At 37.5% G+C, this 23364-nt stretch overlaps 1 protein-coding gene across 3 annotated transcripts in view; it reads left to right on the top strand.

The window, feature by feature from the left end:
* HOOK3 (hook microtubule tethering protein 3) overlaps positions 1-23364 on the top strand; it is a 98184-nt gene that overhangs the window by 12289 nt on the left and 62531 nt on the right. For all 3 annotated transcript variants that reach the window (XM_072859955.1, XM_072859953.1, XM_072859954.1), the window contains exons 2-4: positions 2146-2231; positions 13016-13088; positions 21148-21198. In XM_072859955.1, the coding sequence (XP_072716056.1) occupies positions 2146-2231; positions 13016-13088; positions 21148-21198 (210 nt within the window). The remainder of the gene's footprint in view (positions 1-2145; positions 2232-13015; positions 13089-21147; positions 21199-23364) is intronic.

The following is a 23364-nucleotide window of genomic DNA, read 5'->3' as shown; positions in this document are numbered from 1 at the left end:
TATAGCATCTTGAACTTTTTCAAGCATAAGCATCCATGATGTCATTGCAGCTTTTTTTGCTAGAAAGTGTTATTTCCTGTTTAATGTGTTGCTGAGTTTGTGGATTCAGACTCAGAATTGTCTCTGTATTCTTTGAACAGTATTGCCACAATTCAGAGATTGTAGATAAATTCAACTTTCTGGCGAAATAGCAATTTAATGTTATATCCTGTTATGTGGTGGTTTTCATGTGTGGGGTTTTTTTCCCACCCAGCCACACTGATTTTCACCTAGTGTCTTGGCAATCTATGATGGCTTCTTGATTCTCTGGAGAAGAAGTGAGGAGCTGTGTTTTCTGCATAGCTCAGACCAAGCTATAGGAAAATCTGCTGAATCTGAAGCGTAGAAGTCACTTCTGTGTGGTTTGTATGCCACACAGTAATTTGTTCTTGTACTCTTGGAACATGGACATCATTCATGAGTCTTTGTTGGTCACTGTTGAACTTGCTCAGCAAACATGCTCTGAGAGCTCATTTTTTTGGCTCTTCAAGGACATCATTGCTGGGTTTTTTCCTAATTGAGTACTAGTGTTTTTTTTCTCCCAGAGTAAAGGAAAGAAAGGAATGTTCACCTAGGTGCTTGTTCTCCAAATTAACGTTAAGTGGCGTTGCTAGAGTGCTTACCTGACATTCGAAAGGTATTATGAGAATCTGGATATTGTGCTCTTGATTTTTTGAGAGCCTTCTCCTCAAAAAAGGACCTGCAAAGTTTCCCAGTTATATGAATTGTCTTTTATTGTAAGATACATATTTAGAGGGCATTTGGGAAATGGCTTGGACCAGCATTAGTGTTTCAAATGCCACTAAAGCATGAATGGTTGTACATTATGTTCAGAAAAAAATGGTTGATGTATCTAACGTTTATGTAGCCTGAAGCTGCAAGCTCTCTTATAGGCTTTCTTATCCCTGGTGCATACGAGTAGTGCTTCACACAAATAAGCCCAGGCTTCCCCTACAAGGGGAAATCAAATCATGTCATCAAAACTATTTTCACAAAACTCATCCGCATCCTTTAAAGATAATGTTCATTTAAAGTAAATGATCAAATAACTTAGACCAGTTGAAAAGCCTGTGCTGAAGCAGAAAGGCTCTTTTCCACAGCAAGGGAGGAAGAGAGAAAAGAGCTTTGCCTTGTGTATTTGTACATTTGCTGGTATGGTGGGGGGAGGGTTTCAGATAGCCTGTATGCTATATGTGTGAAAATGGAGTTGATGAATAGAAGTCATACAGAAATTATGTGTATTGATGAGTGGTTTTTTGTTAAGAGATTATTCTTGCTCCTGTGTAATCTGGAGTATTACATAGCATCCTCAGAAAATTAACCTTAGGTTGGTCTTAGTAAGTGCATTCAGCTTCAGTCTGTGGAGGGGACTTTGTTACAAACTAACTCATTTTTAGTCATAAGTAATTCTGTCATCACACAGCTCAGTCCTGTGATCCTTGCCATTCAGAATAGCAGCATTTTCGAATCTTAGCTTCCATCTGAAGACCAGAGGCTTGCCATTATGTGGACCTTACTGTCTGTCACTGTGTTAATAAAACACCCTGAAATATTCAGAACACTAGGAGTGCATGGACCTGTTAGGGTTGCAGGTAGGAAAGAGGAGAGCATTGTGCTCTCCTCTTCCATCTGATAGTAGGGAACAGTTCAGTTTGGAGTATGTATGTTCCTCTACGTTTGATCTGCTGGTTGTGGGGAGCCTATGAGAGTTTTTTGTGATCAGTGTTACTTCTAAAAGCCGAGTTTCTTATGTGAGTTCATTGAGAGAGTGTACTTGAATATGTGCTCCAGAAGTACTTGCATGGGAGAACAGAAGGCCCAGCGACTTTCCAAATTAGAAAATGCTGTGGAAAATTTGCCTTTTGGAGAATGTACTGCTATTATTTGTAGGAAAGTTTACAAGTTTGTGAAAACAAAGATGCTAAGCCCTGTCAGTAGTTCATTTCCTTGATTGCTATTAAATCTCAAGCTTCTTAATTCCTAACATGTACGCTAAACGTGGCGGGTTTACTCTGTTCTATTTGCTGTTTGGTAGCAGGTTTTTTTACTTTTGAAAATCCCTTGACGTTGAAGTAAAAGAAGATAACCTTTTCCTTTCTCCCACAGATCCAGACGTTTAATGTGGAGGCACCATGCCAGACTGTGGAAGATTTAACGAATGGGGTTGTGATGGCCCAGGTTCTTCAAAAAATGTAAGAAATTGTGTATTTAATTCATTAAATACACACAGTTTTGTTATCTATATATTTTTCTATATTTAAGTGTATTTTAGTTCAAACTTGGCTGGTATTCCATAAGGATGTGGCTTTTCCTATGCTTAGACAATACTTTAATCTGGAACATGACTAATATATTTTTTCTCTATAGTTTTCAGATAACTATCTTAAATGCAAAAAAAAAAAGTTTTGTTTTAAGGAGGTATTTATTCAAGTGTGAGCTTACTGGAAAGTGAGTTGGGTTAAAACTAAGCTTACAAATTCAGACTTTTAAAAAAGTTGGAACCAGTGCAAGGTAAGGTATTCGCCCTGATCATTGTTTGAAACTACAGTCAGTATATCAGTAATGTTAGAATTAGTTTCATGCAATAAAACTTCTGTAAAACTGAATGGAACTGTCAATGTAGTTGTTTGCAAAGATATTATGTTCTTGAAAGTAAGTGAAGGAATAATAGCTGTTACAGTAGATAATGTTTCTTTTCTTTTGAACTTTAAGATCAAATAGGATAAAACGCATTAGTTCAACATCTCAGTGTGATCTAGGATGTTTCTGGGGACTACAGATATGCATCTGAAATGTAGCTATATGCAGAATTACTTGTTTTCACAGAAACACAACTACAACTTTTTATCATGCAATAGAAAGTTAGGCAGCATTTACCAGTCAGCAGTCCAAATTGAGCATGCCCATTCCTACAGACCTATTTTTTTTTTTTTTAAAAAGACATGCTTTATTCCTTTTAACCTGAAGAGGATACTGTCTTGAATGTAAATGCAGAATAAAATGTTTCCTATGTAATTTGTTAAAAATGAAGACTGGATAGGTACGGAATAGATATGAACAGCTTTCCGTTAGAGTTGTTCTGGTTTGCATCGAAGAATTGTAGAATAGTTGAGGTTGGAAGGCACCTCTGGAGTGTTTAATCCAACTCACCTGCTCAATGCAGAGTCTGCTAGAGCAAGTTGCCCCAGGATTATGTCCAGTCAGATTTTGAGTATATGGAAGGATGGAGACTCCACAGCCCCTTGGGGCTACCTGTTCCAATATTCAATTGCCCTCACAGTTTAAAAAAAAAAAAAATGCAGGGGTCATTTTTTTCTTTATGTTCAGATGGAAGTACTTGTCTTTCAGTTTGTGCCCACTGCCTCTTTGTCTATTCACGGGACACCATTGAGAAGATTGTGTGAGGGTATAAAGAAGGAGAATCCCACTGAGCCTTCTGTTCTTGAGGCTAAACAGACACAGATTGCTCAGTCTTGCCTCGTATGATAGGTGTTCCAGTCTGTTAATCATCATAATTGCCTTTTGCTGATCTTCGTTGCGTGTCCAGGTCTCTCTCATACTGCCCAGGACACAGCACTTCAGATATAGTCTCACCAGAGTTGAGTAGTACCTCCCTTGGCCTGCTGGCAATGCTCTTCCCAATGTAGCCCAGGATGTGTTTGGCCTTCTTTGCTACAAGGACACATTGCTGGAATGTGTTCAGCTTGGTTTCTACCAAGATGCTTCTCTGCAAAGCTGCTTTCCAACCAGTTGGCCCCCAGCATATACTGGTGCATGGGGTTTGCACTTACCTTTGCTGAAATGCATAAGGTTCCTGTCAGCCCATTTCTCCAGCCTGTTGAGGTCCTTCCAAATGGCAGCACAACTATCAGGTGTATCAAACACTCCTTCCAGTTTTGTATTATCTGAAAACTTGCACTCTGTTCCATCATGTAGGTCACTATCAAAGATGTTTGATAGTATTGACCCCTTGGGTATGCTGCTAGTGGACTGGCCTCCAGCTGGACTTGCTGCTGCTCGTAACCCTTTGAGCCTGGCAGTTCAGCCATTTTTCAGCCCACCTCACTATCCACTTACCCAGGCTGTGCTTCATCAGTTTGTCCATGATGATATCATCCTGATCAGGCAGTCTGTAGCAGGCACCTATATCAATGTCACCTATGTTGGTCTGCCTGGTCATCCTGACCCATAATCTCTCAGCTGGCTCATCATCCATCCCAGGGCAGAGCTCATGCATTCTTGCTGCTCTCTCACATAAAGGGCATCTCCCTGTCACTGCCTTCCCAGCTTGTTCTTCCTAAAGAGCCTGTATTCATTCTCGGCAGCAGCCTTGTCATGTGAGCCATCCTACCATGTCTTCATGACCCCAATGAGACTGTGGCCTTGTAACTACACACAGAGCTCTTTTTCCTCCTGTTTGTTCTCCATGCTGCATGCATTAGTGCACAGGGACTTCACATGTGGATCCAGTCTTGCTGATTCCCAAGAAAGAGAGCTTTCCTTGTAGTGTTTTTCTGTAGGCCTTTCCTTATTTATGTGCCTATGCTTCAGGTGACCCCACTTCAGCATCATTTTGTTGACTATGAGGTATCTCTTGTTCACATGCTCCCACACCCTTTGCTTGCCAACAGAGTCCACTACTTTGTCACTTGATGTTTGGTTGTATTTTCCCTCCTCTATTGTTCCGTGTTTAAAACTGTTGTCACCGGGTTGGCCAGCCTGTTGGCTAAGATGCTTCTGCCCACCATAGTCAGGTGGATCCCATCTCTTCCAGGCAGTCCTTGATTCTCATTCTATGGTCATAGAAACTAAAACCCTGCTGCCAACACCAATTCACAGCTCGTTGTTGATCTGCAGGATCTGTCTGCTCCTCAAGCCCTTCCAGCTAACCGGCGTGACTGGGGTGAACACCACTACAGGCCTTGACTGTAGCTTCTAGAGCCACGTAATCACACTTGGTACTTTCCAGGTCTCCCTAGCTGTATAGCTGCTGCCCAGGTGGAAGAGCAGAAGGAGTAATAGTCTGAGGGCTGGACAAGCTTTGGCAGTCTTTCAACAATACCATGAATTCAAACCCCTAGCAAGCAGCAACCCTTCTTGGATGCCGAGTCAGTCAGAAGATGAGGGTCCTCCATCTGTTGCTAATGCTTACCACTTCCCTCTTGTGCTGCTGCGTGACTCAGGTTTACTGAACACAGATGATTTGTTTGACAGAGCTCCTAGACCCTTAACTGCTATGAGGGCACTGAATCTGTTCTGTAGTTGTAAATCCTCAGGTGGAGCAGGAGCCTTCCTCCTAGTGAAAGAAAGAGCTGCCAGTTCACAGGAAGAAAAAAGGAGGAAAGAGGAAATCTCGATGTAGTCAAATATTTCAAGGGAACACTTTTTAACATGTAGAAAGGTGAGGTATGGAGCGTAGAATCCTAAAGGCTTGACGCAGACAGCAGTCATTCTTTCCTACCTGAAACTTTAAAGAAGATGTAAATGCTGCAGGGTTTCTTGCTGTACTTAATTTCTCCTTCTGTGAGGAAGATGAGGCATCACTTATAAGAATTATCCAATCTTTACATATTTTTGCATCAAACAAAACTAATTTCAAGTAATGTCAGCAGTCCTCTTGCTTCAGAGCAATTGAAGCAGTGTTTCGACTGTTTTAATATATTTTGCTCATACACAAAACACCCCCCTAGTAGAAATGGGGTTTCCAACCCAGCTTTTAAATCAGCTCACTTGCAAGTTTTCTGAAGTCTGAACATCAGGTTTACAAGTCTGAAGGTAAATACAACATAAATCAGATATTGTTTTTTGGTTGGTTTTTTTTTTTTTAGGATTGGAAAGATATTGTCTTTTTTTCCCTGCTGGAGTATAAGAAGGTGGTGACCATAGAAATGGTGTGTTCAGTAAACTTTATAGTAAGTCAGGATTTCAGCATAATCATCTGTGAATCTGTTTTCAGAGCATTTAGAAAAAAATGTAATAGTGACATATTTCATATGGGTATTTATCTGTCTTGAACTTCTGTAGTTCTTCCAGGTTCCACTTAACTTAATGATGGGCCAACAGTTGATAACTGTATATTCTTGATTGACTAGTTCAAAGACTAATCAGAATTTGCATCTAAAACATAATATACCTTGATACAAACCAAAATGAAACTTCAGTGTCAAAGGACCCTCAATAACCTTACTGACTATTTTAGTGTGGTACTGTCATGACTTGAAATACTGCCTTTCTCCTTGCCTTGATATTAAGAAAGGAAAACTGTTCTGAGATACTGTTTTCAGCTGATGAACTGATGTTTTAAAAAGAGATGTACAATACAAATATTGCATTTCTGTAGCATGATTTCAAAATACTTCCTGGAGCAATTGCCATGCTGACACTGAATGCGGGAATTCTTTAGTTTACCCAGTTTATGTGTAAAGATCAGCTAAGCAATTTAAAGTTCTTTCTCTATGCCCTAGGTAATAATTTGAACTTGACAAAATTAGTATTTGTCTGTCTTAATTTCTGATAGTTGTGCTTCAGATTTACCATTTTGCATACTCGTGCAATGAGTACATTGATTCTCGGGCAGAGATTTAGCAATAATATTGCTAAATCTTGACTGCGTTCCTGTTGAGATAAACTTTGAAGTGCAGCAGCAAGCCGATTTTGGATTGTAAAACAGGAATGATAACATATGAACAATTTTTGAGGGAAAATATTATTGCTTTTTTTTTTTTGTAGTAACAGAAGATGGCTCCAGTTGATTTTTTAAGTAGATACCAAGGGCTGCAGAATAGCCAAACATTGTCAGTTTCCCTGGACGTGAAAGATGGGAACATATGCCAAATACAGGGATCAGCGTTTGTATAGTTGACTAGAAAACTGATCAGGAGCATGTTGACAAAGCCATTTTAAGTATTCTTTCTTGAAAACAAAAACAAATTTGACACTAGCAGTGAAATCCTCCTTTTGCTCCTTCAGACAGATCCCACAGGAAGAATACTTAGTCAGGAATCAGGGAATGTTCAATGATATGAAGCAAGTCTAGAGCAGGCTTTTCCAGTCTACCCTTCTTTTTATATTAGCAGCACTGGCTCCCTCTCTGTCCCAAGAAAGATAACCATGTACAAGAGAATTTTTGCAGGTGTAGAAATGTATAAGAGCAAGACAGCTGGGTGTTCAAGGTTATTTGGAAAAATCATGCAGTGACGTTAAATAGCATAGAGCCAAGCACAGCCTGAAAGCACCAGGTCACTGCAAACAGATGTCATTTGCAGTGAAAACTTGAACAGTTGTGGCTTTGACATGAAAATCTCTCAACAAGTTAATCTTCAAAGGACAAATTTATTGTCTCTGCTGGAGACACAGAGCTTAAACACTGTTACTGTTATTCCATTGAGAAGGGTAAACTACTATTTCTGTAATGCATGTTCCTTGAAACTGGAACATGTTTCAAGTATAGTTGCCTCCCGTTTAGGGTTCTTCATCAATGTGTGTTCTTTGAGGCTAATAATACTAACAGGTTGATTACATGAAGGTGGGAGGGGAGAATTCTGACAACTTTTGGGTGCATCAGGACTTTTACTATAGTCAATTAATTAATGATTAAAAAGTAGCCGAAAGAGTAGATTAATATATCCAGTGAGAAATTTTAAAAAAGTAAAAAAAAAAAAAAGTTTGCTATGAATGAAGAAAATGCAGTCAGTGAAGAACTCAAACTAAGTGAGGTAGAGCATTGATGAAAATTGAAAGGTTTTGGGGTGATCCAGTGATCTGGATATATTTCCATAGGAGAGTAAGGATAGCATTTCTTCTTGAAAACTTCAAAGTTTAAAAGTCTGAACTCTCTATTCTTTCTATTTTTTTTTTTAACCTCCACCTTCATAAAAAGAGTCCATTGGTACTTATGAGGGCAGGAGATAGTGGAAACAAGATGGAATTAAGACAGTAGTTTATGATGAGGAACAGTTTCAAAGAGATCCCCAGTTCAGGGAATTAGTTGCTTTAGATATACAGAAAATTTGCACAACACAGAACTGTAGGATTTGTTGTCAGTTAAAGAAAAAAAGGAAGAATATTGCCTATTCATCAGCTGATAAAAAACATCTGTGCCTTGTGTCAAGTGTTCAGAAGGGGTCAGCAGCTCCTTACATTGTTCTCAATTTCTTGTACATTGTTTTCAGTATTTTTTTGCAGTCAAGGTAGCAGCCTACTTTTAAGTAAGGGCCATTCATCAGAAGTAACAACTCATGCAGCAGAATTTTCTGTAATAAAACTGCTGGAAGAGGCTGTGAGAAGACAAGGGTACAGAGGGCATTACTGACACCTTCAGAAGCTTTTCACTGATGTAGTTTGTGATATAAAATGGCAGAAATGTGTGCTATGTAACCAAGCATGAGCATTTTGATTAGAGATTCAGTTGTTAGTAAATCGGTGTTGGTAAATCCCTGTAGGATGTTTTCTTTCTTTTTATCATAAAACTTTATCTTCTAATTTCAGGTTAAAGTACCATTGAATGGAATTCTCCAGTGCTAACTATATTATCTTGGAGGAAGAAATTCAGCCTATGGTTTAGCTTATCTTTTTTTGTATTATACTGTAAGATTCACTGTTCATTTGTGTTCAGATGTGAAGCTTACTGGTCCCTCTGACTAGAATTGGTATGAAATACAGTAAGATAAGATGCCTGGACACAGTCAGTGTTGATGATTATTTTATGGAGTGCTGTACTCCAAGAGTAAAGATTGGAAGCAAAAGAAAATGTTTGAACTATCTATGAGTAGACTGTCTGCCTAAAATCATGTAGCTCATGCTTTTTAGAGCAGATAGAAGTGCCATAGCTTGCTTCTGAATTGCATCCTCTTTTCTTAATTTTATTTTTGTAGCCTTCACTGATGTTGCTCATGTTTTCACTGTCCATTGGTATCCCTAGAACAGCATAATCCCCTTTTTTATACTACAGTTTTAAATTTTCCTCTCATCCCACTCTGGAGACTGCTTAGTACCAGGTGTCCCTCTTGTTTTAATTCTTTCTTCGTCTGTCATACTGGCGTTGGTAAATGTAAGAGATGGTATATATTTTCATTTGTCATCTGTGCATTGTGCCCCACTTAATGAATTATTCATTTGTTATATTATACATTGCAGCATGCTGTGTATGTTTTGACACATGCAGAACACAAAAGCCATGCTTTTGTATATTGCTGGGGGAGGGAAATTTTTGTAAACAGACATTTCTTAAAGCAGCTTAGTGTACCACTGTTAAAATGAGTAATAATCATGAGTTATACTACATGCTCTGTGGGCTGGTTTTCTTCAGAAGAGTATTTCTGTCTCTTGGCATCTATGATGTGGAGAGATGATCACTTAAATAAAGGAAAATTTGCATACAAAATAAGATGGAGATGGTATAAAAGAGCACTGCTGAAAACAACATCACATGAAGTGGTACAGCATTAACAACAGCATGAGTATCTTGTGCTCTGAAGAAAAGTCCTAGTTATCTGCAGTACTATTCAGATATTAGGCAGCAATCAACTGATATACAAATACCTTTATAAACCTGGTAAGTTATCCAGTGCAAGAGATTGTCCAAGTTTGGACCTACGTTCGAGAACTTACCCAATTCAAAATGTTTGGTTCAAACAAGTCATCTCATGGTAATGATGATGCTCCAGTCAGTTCTCTTCTGCCCTTGTGTAGTGCAGTAGCTCCTCAAAATGAGCTGGTAGGTTTTGTAATCCAGCTGCTCTGTTCTCAACCACACATTTTTGTATTTGCTTAGGTGATGCTTTTTCAAACTCTGTAAGAAATGACACCATCTTTCTTAATGACATGGACTAAGGGAGTTAAAGAATTCTGAATGTGATTTAATCATGATTCCCAAAGATTCAGCAGAGGGAGACTTGTTCGTAGCAAGGGCTGTGAATGACCTAATGTCTGGAAGCTCCTTTTAAAAAGTATTTGTAGAAATTCTGATGGAAATTTTTTTATTTCAGACTTGATTTCTGTTAGCTTGATATATAGAGAAAGCATTGCTGTTGGTATTAATTCTGAACTTTAATCGGACTTTCAAGGACAGAAATGAAATTATAATGGCACACTAGGAATGATTCTGAGGTGATTTATGGATGAGGAAAGGATGGTCATTCTAGATTTGCTTAGTATTGATACTCAACCTGTTGCTTTTCTGCTTGTTGTATTCCTGGCAAAGTGTTTTTGCAATATGCTACTAATTAGTGTGTAGTCTGCATGGAGGTGCTGTAAAGAGAATTGTTGGTACTATTCTGACCACTCTTACATGTTGATGATTTAGAGTGGCTTACTTATCAGCTGCTGGACCCTTGGATACTTCCATGAGGTTTGTATACTTAAAAAGAAAAAACAAATGGGATCTGTGGGAGAGGACTACCGCACTGAGTTTAGACTTAATTCTTGGGGACCTTCCTTATATATGTCTGATGATGAGACTTCCATCAAGACAGTGAAGGCCAGTTGCTGGTCCACATGTTACTTTTATTGCAATAGTAGAGGCAAAAAGCTGCTTAGTTACTATTGAAGTACAGCCTTCCAGAGTGGAACGAGTTGGAGCTGACCCTGAAATCTTGTTACTCTTCCTCAGCTGATGCCCTTGCTGTTGAAAATTGGGTATGCAATATTAGCCATCCAGTCAGTCCAAATATAATTTTGCTTGTGGGCAGTTGTTTATGCTTACCCATGTTGCTTCTTAGAGTCATGATTTACAATGAAATGGTAAGTCAAGAATTGGTATATTCATGGCATTGCAGCCTTGAAGCAGCTGAAGATGTTAGTCACCAAGTGCAATCCTTAAAATAAGGTACAATCCTTAAGAAGGTCCTGTTGGTCTTTTTTGCTGGTGAAGCACAGGTAACTAGGCATACCTGCTTTCTCACTCAGCTGCACAAACACTTTGTAGTTGTAAGTCTGTTGTAAGCAAGGCTCACTTGGCAATTCCCAGAAGACCCATCTGAAAGATACTAGGGTGCTTTTTGAACTCCACACCTCAAATGAAATCAAGTGGTGCTACCTGGGGCTTGAACTCTCATTTTTTTTCATTACTGTCCAGATGATTTTGTTGTGATTGAGTGGAAGTTAGGCAAATTAAGACTTTTTGCAAGGAGAGACATTGGTTTCAAGTAAAAGCTGAACGTAAGTGGTCTTCATCTCTAGTAGATCTTGTATGTATTTGAATCAATTTCATTCTTAGGTTTACCTGTCTTCTGAGGGCAGAGGCCATTTAAAAGCTCATTTATTTCAAAACCAGATGAAAATGGGGATAAGACACTGCTTTTTCTGTTTCATAGTTTAAGATTCTGTCATCTGTGCTAGAACTGCACTGTTTTTGAATGGAAGTAATTTGGAGTCATCAACGTAACTAGTAATTAAAGCTGTTCTTCCAGCTATATGTTTGCGGATGCCATGTCAGAGGAAAGGAAATATGCTGTAATCTTCACCAGAGTCTGTAACAGAATGTATAAAAATAGCAATTGGAATGTGTCAGAAGAGAAACATTGCTGTTTGTGATCTCTCTCCATTGCTGTCTATTGTATCATGGGCTGCTTGCAGACCTTGATGCACTGTGAAGAAGACATTGTGGGGAAGATGGGGTGCGGGAGATACTGTGCATCAGGTACAAAGTGTGGCTAGAAAGTCTGTGCCCTAATATAAGTACTGATGTAATTGCTGGTTTCCAGCATATATGATACAGATGTCATTTGAATCTCCAGACACATTCATAGTTTTCTTGAGCTTTTGCCAAAAGATCTCATGGCATCTTGCCCTTAAAAAAAGAGCTCAGCCTGGAACCTTTGTATCTGTGGAGGATACAGCAGTAAATCTAATAGTACCTGGTGGCAAATGCAGCGGTCTAAGTCCAGAAATTAGAATACTTCACATGAAACTCTAACCTGGCCTACCACACTGACTCTTAAGAGACTGCTTACAAAAAATGGCAGGTTTTTTTTCCCCCGACTATATCAACTTTATATGTTGGATGAAATATGAGCCTTTCTTTATATTATGTTAGCCTACTCCTTTAAAACGAGTTGTTTGTAGTGCATTCTTTCTCCTTAGTTCTGATCATAGCATTTTCAAAATTCTCTATGATATAATGAAAATTTGACTTAAGTGAACAGTAGAAAATAATAGTAGTTAGCCTTTTAGATGATCTTGGAACTTGGGGGCAAGAGAGTCTTGGGAGTTGTCTTGAAGAAGCAACTTATGGAAGGTGCTTGTGAGAAAAAGGAAGAGAGGGAAGAACTTTATAGAAATAGGAGTATACTCTACAAACAGTAGGTGTTCTGCTTTTTATCTTGATTGCCTTGTCAAAAGTGCAGAAGGTAGAAAAACTTTTAAGGAAAGGTGTTCACAAAAAGATTTGTCTGGGTTACCATGAAAAGAGATTTGCAAAAACCGATAGTGTTTGGTAGATGAAATAATAGTAAAGTGTGTTCTCAGTATTAAATACTTAACTTCAGTGATACTTTTAAACTCTTCTTACTGTATAAAGACAACATATGTATTGTTCAGTCTCAAGCTTCCCACTGAGAAGGTGAATAGTTGTAAGCAGTGTACTGCAGTAGGGATCCATAATATGTGGAAAAGTAATAATTTTTGTAACACTTTCAAGTAATGCAAGCAAAAATTGCTCCAGCACCAGCTGATAAATTAGAGGAAGAAGAACTTACAGAGGGAAAAACTGGCAAAATGCATTCTGAGTACAGCAGCTTCCTCAAAAGTATTAGCTACTCATGGCACACAAATGGAGCTGTGCTGTCAGCAGAGTGCAAGGCTGTAGAAATGTGAGTAGCAGGATTCTGAACTACTATGGTACAGGCCATGTGTCAGATACAGAGGTAGTCATTTAAATAACCTCAGCCTGAGATAGGGGCTTGATCACTAATGTATCCTCTGTAACCTGTTTTTGTAACCTGTTTTTAATGAATACTCTACATTTTTTGTGTTTCAGAGATCCAGCTTACTTTGATGAAAATTGGCTGAACAGGATCAAAACAGAAGTAGGAGATAATTGGAGGCTAAAGGTATTTTACTTTGCTTGTCTGAGAATCTGTATTTCAGTTCTTAATACAATATTGTATCTCAATATTAGCATATTTCTAGGTTAAGACCTTGCTTTATAGTACAGTATTTTGAGTTTTAGACCATTTTAATTACACTTACTTGTTTTTATGTTTTTATAGTCCTGCACAAGTTTAGCAAAGAAAAGACATTTTTAGTTTGTAAATAAATAAAATTAAAAATGTAAAAGGAAAATATTAAAATAAATTTTATGCATCAATTACCTCTCTTTGTTTTTCAAATGTTGAATGAAAGATTTTTTAAATGCAAAGTGTGAAAGTAGCATTAAAAAAAAGCTCTGAGAAACAGCTGTATAAAAATAGCAGAATTATTATTCTGCAATTTATTTAAGTAAATAGCAAAGTGTTATTTTCTTTTACTTTGTCAGCTCTGCACAACTACTGAGCTTTAGAAGAGGAAGTTGTGGTTTTTGTGTGTTGTTTGTACTTGGCACGTTTTTTAACCATGGTCTATTTGCTGGGTCATTTGTATCACTTGGTATTCTAGTACTTTCTCTGCAAACCTTAAAGCAATAGAATGTACAGTGCTATGGCTGAGGAGTATGTTGGTTTATAAAACCTGAAGAACATAGTTTCACATGCAGATGTTAGTGTAGTTTCTGAGCAGTTTTGTTCAGAGAATGATATATGTACCCTTCTACATTGCCATTTCCAGCTTGACTACTTGGGGAAACAGAAAGTGATGGTTTGTCTGTTAGTTCATGTTTGCTATAAAACCATTTTATTGCAGCCACCAAAACCCCTTCTGAGCATATGGGGAAGGGCTACGACTGTGAAATGCTCTAGTTATTTACAGGCTCATCAACATCACGGGCTGCATAGAAGGCACACACAGATAAGTGCCGCCTGAGACAAGGATGGAGCATACTGCTGCTGTGTATGTTTTGACTTGGCTAGCAGACCTGTCATTGTGGTCTATGCTGACTGGCCAGCTGTGTGCAACTCTGGGCTGCTTTAGAATGTTTTGTCTACCAGGGCTGCCAGCAAAAATGTGGGTACATTGATGAGGATATACTGACTGGCTGGTGAATAAAAGACGTGATCCCTAGAACAGCTCTGTTAGTTCTGCTGCTTGTAGAGCAGTTAAATGAACTTTTCAAAGCAGCATGTGGAATTGCAAGTGAACAGCTGGATACAAGGTTTTCTTTTTCTCTAAAATATTTCTGTGGCTTTTTTCTAAGGAATATTGAAGTCTTGGCTGTTAAATTTGGAGAACAGCAAATTGCAAACTGTTTGTTATAATAGCATTTCAGCTGATTGAGAGCAGAGCAGCAGCTTCTGTAACTCTCATATGGAGCTTAAGGAATAAATTTTTTTGTGTCTCCTACCAATCTGGCAGATACTAAGTCTTAGCAGGTGTGAATAAAAGAAGAAAAAAGCTGAGGAATCTAGTAACTTCTGTAGTGATTGAGGTTGGAAAAACATCAGGTCAAATTTCAGTTTCTTGCTGATGTCATTCCTTCTTGTTTTTCATACATACATGTAAATAAGAGCTAAAGGCTGATTATTTTTTTAAGAGATGTATGCTCCAGCTTTTTGTATACATTTTTCATATACCAGTTCCCTTTTAATGAAAAACACTAAAAGGCACAAATGGGATATTTTAACTCTTATTTTGTAACCAGTAAAGTAATCCTATACTTTGCCAACTGTTGTTCTTTGTATGTGAGTAAACACTATTAGTAATCTAGTTGTTCAAATGTCTATCAGTCAATCCATCATTTATAGTTTGGCTTGTAGGAACACTTTCAATCTGTGCACTTCTATTTGTTTATCACTAGAGTTAAAATGTATGCAACATACTTCTGCGTGACTCGATATAGATTTCCCTTCATATTTTAAGAAGCACCATGAGAAATGGTAATTGGGTTATCTCACTACCTCACAAGTCATGATAATGAGCTGAATTATATTCTTGTTGCTAAACGTGATTGCTCTTTGCCTCCGATACCATACGGTGTAATAGTCACCACTTGTACAAGCTCTCGGTATTATGAACCACATAAAGGAGCCAGACTAGTAGGGGAAATAAGTTTAAAAAAAAAGCAAACCAAGATGGAATGTGCAGGTAGTTCAACTTTGTGGAACAGTGGTTAGGATGGCCTAACAGAGGTTATTGTAGGCCTGATGTGGCCCTCCTAACCACTGGTGAAACAGATTCTCAGAAAATCATGCAGTTGTTAACTTTGAAGTGGATGCTGTCCTGTATGGGGAATAAACAAGAATATATGGCTCAGCTTTCATGATTTTTTTTTGTTCAGCAGTTCACTTTCTGATAACTGCAAGAATGCAGTCTTATTAAAGATATTTTTCCTGTTGCTGTACCGGTTTAAAACAAATATATAAATTCACAGGGATGTTGTTATATTCTTGGTTTCAGGGCAGGTTGTCTGACTTGAGAGACTGAGCAATGCACAGGATAGAAAAAGGGAAATGTTAGAACTCAGAGGACTTGCAAAGTAGGAAGCATTCAGCAAGCATTCTGTGTATTACAGCTGACCAGATCCTTGTCTGCTGTGTTTAGTAGAGAAACATGTTGTTACTTCTTTGTGGTTAAAATTTCTGGGGCATAGCATACATGAGTGTACACAGCAGTTTGTTTTCCCTTTGGGCAACAAAAACCTACTTCTCACTGCTGCCTCAACTGCAATTTTATGTTGTGGGTAAAAAAAAAAAAAAGCAGGGATATCTCTTTCCTGATGTACAACTGAACACTTTGATATAGCCAGAGTTTAAACTGTGTACACACTAGTTTCACACTGAAGAAGACATTTTGAAGATAAAAAGGCCTTTGTCGAAAATGGGAAACAGCATAGAAAATAATTCTGTTGCCAAAATTTTGCAGGAATGAAAACCCCTAATCAAGAAACAAGAATAGTTCAATGTCAAGTCATACAGGAATACCAGTAACAGAACAGAAATTTAAACAGTTAGTGATTTGATACACCCATGTCAATTTTGGCAATTACAGAATAAGTTGTTGACTGAGGGATGCGATAAAACTGACACCCCCCCGTTTCAGTGTGGTCGTACCTAGCTTGGGAAAGGAAGGAAATACATTGTTCAGCTTGATTTCTGACTTTTTCTTCTGGACTTTTCACTTTGGCATTCAGACTACAGCAAGAGTTTAAAGTACAATTTTATCGATGTTTATAGTAGCAAGCTGTGTTTGTTCCATTACTGAATAGCACGTTCAAACAATAGGAGCCACTAGACTTTCTGCAACTAGTACAGTTTGAATGCCTTGCATTTGATACAATATTGCAAAATGGAATAACCAATGAAATTAGAGCACAGACTACTTAGTGCTGTAATCTAAGTAAACAAACCTGATTTTTGAGAATTAATTTTGACTCCTTGCAGTAGTACAGTTATGTTTGCGCTGAACTCTTCTACAGTACAAGCTGGATTGACTGGTGGAGTAATGGAAGCTAGTTTTCAGTGTACAGTATCATTCTGCTACTTTCTTGTTCCTTTGCAAGAGAAGGGACCACTTATTCATGAGCAGCCTTTTAGAGGTTTTTTTTCTGATAAGGGTGGAAGCCTGTCATGTGAATGTTTTTCTGCAAGGAAGAAGCAGAGATTATAGGTGTATTGTAAGCCAGCATTAATTTCCGTCAAAAAGATAATTAGCAACTGATATATTTAATTCTGTTTCGATATACCCTTAATTCCTAAGTCAACAATGTCTCCAAATGTAAGTTTAATGTGGGAATGCTCTCTGTGTTCAGAGCCACATTTAATTTTATTTTTCTTGTTATTTAACTCAAGGAAGTGTCTGTATCTGTTCTTTTGGGGATTTCTTTTTGCAGAAGACAGGTTGGAGTGGGATAACCCCTAAAGCTGGTGGTATAGTCTCTCTCTAGGGTCCATTTATAATCAGTGAAGAGAGAGGCTCCCATAGAATGCAGTTTAGAGCAGAAACCTAATGTATGTGGTGGGAATGATGCATGCACACTCTCTCTCCCCTCCTTCCCCCTGCCCCGCCTCTTTTAAGTGCAGCCAGGAAGAATATGTAGCTTAATGAGATATGTGAAGCTGATTGATTAAGAATTTTCTCACCACTTGCAAGTGTGCCCTAGCAACACTTCCAGAGGTTATAAGGTTCTTAATTATAACCTGTGTGAAAGGAAATAGGTCTGTGCACAATTACCCAGGAAAGATACTGTCAAACAGCATTTCAGAACATTAGGGTTCCCGTTCAGACGCTTCAGGACCTGAAATGTAGAAGGATAAGTCCATTTACACAGAGTCTTCAGCACAAACAAGATTTCAGTCATACATGTGATATAAAGGTAAATCCAAAATGTTAGAGGGAAAACAAGAGGTTAGAAAACCCATGCTCCCTTTTTGTCAGCAATCACAAGCTTAAGGGCATTTCTACTGTCCACTTCATCAGGCTTTCCTTTTGTTGCTCAAGTATATTCACAAAGAGAGAAATCTAGACAGACTACCCTTACAGACCCTCAGGTTGGAACCAGTAAGTAAATTGTAATTAAATAAAAATAGAGGTTTCATATGACAGATTAGAAAAAAAAAATAGGAGAAAAACCCCACAAACATTAAGTTGTATGGTGTTGCCAGATTATCTGTTGCCTTCAGTAACCCAGGGCACATCATCTCTGCTTCCATTCCAGTGAGTTCATCAGATTAATGCTGTGTAATAAGGGTCAGTCTCATACTGAACAGTGGGTGCTAACTAGTACTATGTGACAGCCAAGACGGCTGTAAACTGTGGGGGTAATGATTGTTTAACATAAGGAACATCCACACAGCTCTGCTGTGGATATTAGTGAAATTTAGGTGTTCAGAGAATGAATGATAACATGCAGGTCGCCTTTGTGGATGCATTAGTTCAAAGCGGATGTCCTCTCCTTGGTCATATGAGATTGAGGAAATAAAACAGGAAGTGACAGTTGGAAAAGAGATTGAAAATGAATAGAGATTCATCAGAAATAATTAATAATCCATCTATTGTGAGTTGCAACAGCTTTTGAAGTGGCATAAAGCACAGTTGTCACTATTTTTTTCCCCCCAGTAAGTTTCATGTCTTTTCTAACAGAGGTATGGGTGCAGGGAATGGATGTGAAAGGGGTTGGGAGGGTAGCAGATGTGCTTTGTATGGAAAAGGAGGAAGTTGGGTTGCTGATGGAAGCAAATAAACATCCCATCTGATCATGGGCTGATCTCCAAAGGATGATACAGCACTTTACAGTCATGATCGATATTGGAAATTCTCTCTGTTGTGTTCCATCATTGCATGATTTAATGGTCTTTGTTAACTATTTATAGTTAGGTTTTCCCCATGTGCTTAAGAAAAAGAGAAAAAAATTCTGAACAGCCATCACCTGCTGTGATTTAGAATTCTGATGTAAATGGTTGTCTTTAACGCTTTATTGTGCTGTTCTTTCTTCTCGGTTTGAAGTCTTCCTTTTGAGAACTTACACTATGACCTCAGAAATGTTACTGAAGCTACTGAGTTGAATGTCAAAATAGGAAACATCTGTGGTAGTTTCCCCATGATGATTCTCTGCCAGTGGCAGTAGAACCATGTAACTGTATTCACTGCAGACAAGTTAAAAAAAAAAAAAAAAAATCAAGAGCCCTCTGAGTGATACTGAAGATCATTGTTAAGTATAAGCTAGTCTATAAAGAAGCTGCTTTAGCCTTATAATTGTCTGATTGTGTGCTAGATACAAAGATGGTACAGTAAACTCTTGAAAGCAAGTTATCCTAGTACTGCTGATTGACAGTGCAATAAAATAGGACCTCAAAGACCAGATTTCTTTTTCAGTTTGCTTGCTGTTTTCTTTTTCTGAGGATGCTGCCCTGTATGTTAGTTTTGATGACAGATTTTGATCAATATTGATTTTGTTCCAGCATCTCAACTCTAAGCTTTATGAAAGTTATATGGAGGAAGATAACTCTTTGTGTTTAAGGGATTTTAATTCAAACAATGCTTACAAGGAAAGGGGAAAAGAAGTATTTTGTAGGTGGGTACTTTCCATTTTGTTTCTCATTTTTTGGGATTATGTTCAAGTTCAAGGTCCCTCACAATGTTCTCATCGGTAAACTGGACTTAAATTCTGCAGCATGGCCTTTGCGTTTCTGTGGCACTTTCTGCAACAGACTCAGGTAAATTACAAACTGGAAGATTTTAATGAATCAAGTTTGAAAATTATATTACAATCAGTGCAGTATTCTTTGTGGTGATTTGACATCAAAATAAAATTGTTTACATTTCTTTAAATTCTTAAATCTGTTGCAGACTTTGGTTATGATTGTGCATAGCCTTTGAGAGGTGGTGGTGATTGCTTTTGGGCAGACAGCTAGAAGATAGTTCTTACAGAAACATGATGTGTTATGTGTAATATTACAGAAATAGTATGTGGTTGGGAGTAGAAGGTGTAAACCTGAAAGTAAACTAATTATTATGCTGTTATGGGAGGGACAGTAAATGTTGTTATATACTTGCTATCATGTAGCATCTCCAGTTCTCATCTTAGGTTGCCAGAATATTTGATATGTCACTTTTCAAGTGCAAGTCAATTTTTGTTTCTTGTATGACTTAAAGTTCAGTGATTATGAAGACAATCAGGATGTTCTTATATCTTAAGTGGTCAGCTTTCGCCACTTGTTTTCAAAAGGGAGTGGATTAATAGGAATAAGGTAGTCAGATCATTATCACTGTGGATTTCAAAGCTAAATCTTTTAGTGTGTGTGTAGCCTGTTCCTTTCTTGAGTTTCTCTTAGAAAAGAGACTGGATTTTTGCTTTCATCACCTCATTTTGGCTGTTGACTGTGTTGAAGTGTTGAGTTTGTCCGTGCATTTCAGTATCATGTTTCCTATAGTGTTTCCTCAGATCTTTTGGAAGATAGATGACTTCTGTCAGTGGACAGAATCTCCTAGCTGGATATTTTTGGAATGTAATCAAGAATATAGAAGTTATTGTGGGCTTTAAAGACAGTTGGGATTTGAGAGTTTTTGCTCTCCCTTCATTACAGTTCCACAGTTTGCTGCTGTGGCTACTGTTGTCAGCAACAGCACTTTGTGAATCCTAATTCAGTCAGGTTCACTCTGAGGAACCTGTTTATAGACTTCATAGAATCACAGAATCATTTAGGCTGGAAAAGACCCTTAAGATCATCGAGTCCAGCTGTAAACCAAACACTGCCAAGTCCACCACTAAACCATGTCCCTAAACACCACATCTACATGTCTTTTAAATACTTCCAGGGGTGGTGACTCAACACTTCTCTGGGCAGCCTGTTCCAATGCTTGATAATTCAGTACTAGGGAAGTGTGGCATAGATTCTATGCAGCAGGAGACAGTTAACCAATGCCATTGGTTATGCAAGTGAACAGAAGTGATCTTTGTATGGTAGTGAAGGTATCAGTGAGAAATTTGAGTTTTGCCTTGATACTGTAAGACAGACTTTTAATTGTAAAGAACTGGGGGGGGGGGACAGGGGGGCGAACAAAAATGAAAGAACTAAGGAATAATTAATGAGAAAGTTAATAAATTAAGCTTACATAGGTTGGGAATAAAGGAGGATATTGAGCAGTAGCTGGTTTTGGTTTGGAAGAAGAGGTTTATTTCTGCAGAAAGTAAATCACTAGGATACTTCAAGAGAAGAAGGGAGGAAAAGAATATTTCAACTTCTGGATACAAAAATAATCCTAAGATAAACAAGTACTCCAAAAAAGGTTCATGCTTTAGAGTCTAATCTAAAGCCAAGACAATGTGATGTTTTTCATAAATTTAAATGTATTCTGTCAATTAATAAAGATTTGTGATCAGGTCTGGAAGTCTGATCATAAGGCAATATTGCATAATTTCCATGATTCTAAATTAAACTTCTCAAACAGAAAGTCGTATCGTGCAAATAGATGTAATTGTATGATTCTTTTGTGTGATTCTTCTGTGATTGCCTACTTTATGATCATTTCTCTGAAATTTATTCCCTGCATTTATTGCATTTCCTCCTTCTTGTCAAATAGGTAAGCAACCTGAAGAAAATTTTAAAAGGAATATTGGATTACAACCATGAGGTAAGAACCATTTTAAGTAATCTACATCTACATTCCTTTTTTGTTACATATTTTAGTTAACCTGTTTAATGTGAATTATACTCTACTGATTAAGTTCTGACTTTGTCTTGCAAAGTATTTGGTATACAGAGTTTTTCATGGCCTATTCTCAGGTGTTAGCCTTCTCTAAAACTTCTCACCTGCTTTATTGAATACTCAGAGTTTCCAGAAGAGTCTGATGTGCAAATTTTGTCATGTCATGATGTGCAAACAGTAGATGTCTTTGCTGTCTATGTTCTGATGATGGACTTTAACAGTACCTGTGTTTGATTTTTTTTTTTCCCCCCTCCTCTGCTCCAGCTAAGGATTGCCTCTTTCCTTTTTTTTCCTCTTCAAGAGAGAGAGTAAAGAGCATTTTTAGCCTCTCCCCACACTAAAATTTTTTTAATGAAATGTTTTAATCCTAGAATATTGGAGTCTGTCCTTGGCATTCTCTCTTAGACTATTGAGCAAACTCAGAAATGAACCACTCCAAAGGAGATACAATATAGTATTTTTTTCAGTGGTGAATCTTCAGCTGAAATATTGTCTTAGACTATTGAGCAAACTCAGAAATGAACCACTCCAAAGGAGATACAATATAGTATTTTTTTCAGTGGTGAATCTTCAGCTGAAATATTGTCTTAGACTATTGAGCAAACTCAGAAATGAACCACTCCAAAGGAGATACAATATAGTATTTTTTTCAGTGGTGAATCTTCGGCTGAAATATTGTCTTAGACTATTGAGCAAACTCAGAAATGAACCACTCCAAAGGAGATACAATACAGTATTTTTTTTTCAGTGGTGAATCTTCAGCTGAAATATGCTTTTAGTTTCAGTGATGTTTTGAGGCAAATTGATCTGTGCAGGCTGCAGCACAAAATCCATAATATGCACGTTCTGGAGCTTGTCTCAAAATATTAGCTTCTCATATAAATAAATACTTAAGAGAGGAAGATATTTGTTAATAAACTTAACTCTTTAAAAATGAACAGATTTGCAGAAAGAAAAAGTTAAACTCATAAGCTCATATTCAGTAAATGGTCAGATATCCATGTTGAAATAAATTTTGAAAATTGATGGTTAAGCAAGCTGGTCATAACTGACAATTCTAGAAAGAATCAAGTTTTTCATTACAGAAAATTAATATTACTATGACAGTGATGCCAGCTTCTCGTCAGCTAGTTGGTATGTATGATGATTAAGTTTCTGGTGTAGAAACTTTACTACTAAGCAAGTTTTGAACTGCGTCAAGCTGATTAAGTTCTGCAAAGGTAATACACATTTATAAGTTTGACTGGATTTTGGTTTGGTTTCTTTTTTTTCTGCTGAGGCAATGTTTGTGGTGATAATGGAGATAATCTGGATTCTACTATGTATCCTGGTTATGTTTTCCTCAACCTGATTACCTTTCCTAGCAGTCATGTTCTACAAAAATACAGATGTGAATGTATATGGATTTCACCTGATGTAGCTAAAAAGCCTTTGAAAAGTATATATGCTAATTTTGTTCATCTTCAAAAATTTGTATCACATTCAGGAGAACAGTCTTTTTCAATAGCTATCCTACATTACTGTCTTTGTCAATTATAGGATGGAAGAACAAGAAGCCAAAGTTACCTATTTATAGCTTGCATGCTTTGTTATGCCCCAGTAATCTTGCTGCAGAACTCTGCTGCTCTGGAATTGAAACATTCATTTTTTTGTAAAGGTCTTGTATATTTATTTTTTAAAAAAGGGGAAAAATGCTTTTTCATCTCAAGATATTTATTGTGGAGTCTATCCTTAATTTTCCTATTTCTTTCAATTTTTTTGTTGTTGTTAAATTAAAATTGTATCTCATGTTTATTTCAAAATCCTCTATTTACACCTTCGCATCCTTGGCTTCTTCATAGCTCCTGCTGATATGCCTCTTCATTTCAGCTTTCTTCAACAGCAATTATATTATCAGTAACTATGAAGCCGTTGTAGTATTATTAAGTTAAATATGGCATTGCATCTGAAAGAAATTCAGAAACTACAGATCAACTACAGATCAGATTTGTATAATTCAAAGAATATTGTGTTTTACTGTATTATTGCAGTCTATATACAATGGTAATATTTTCCATTGTGCTTGATGCATTCACAGAATTCTTATTTTCT

Source organism: Ciconia boyciana, chromosome 4 (assembly GCF_034638445.1).
Source record: "Ciconia boyciana chromosome 4, ASM3463844v1, whole genome shotgun sequence".
Taxonomy (NCBI): domain Eukaryota; kingdom Metazoa; phylum Chordata; class Aves; order Ciconiiformes; family Ciconiidae; genus Ciconia; species Ciconia boyciana.
Note: the sequence above shows the minus strand (reverse complement) of the source record. Positions and strands in the feature narration are given on the sequence as shown.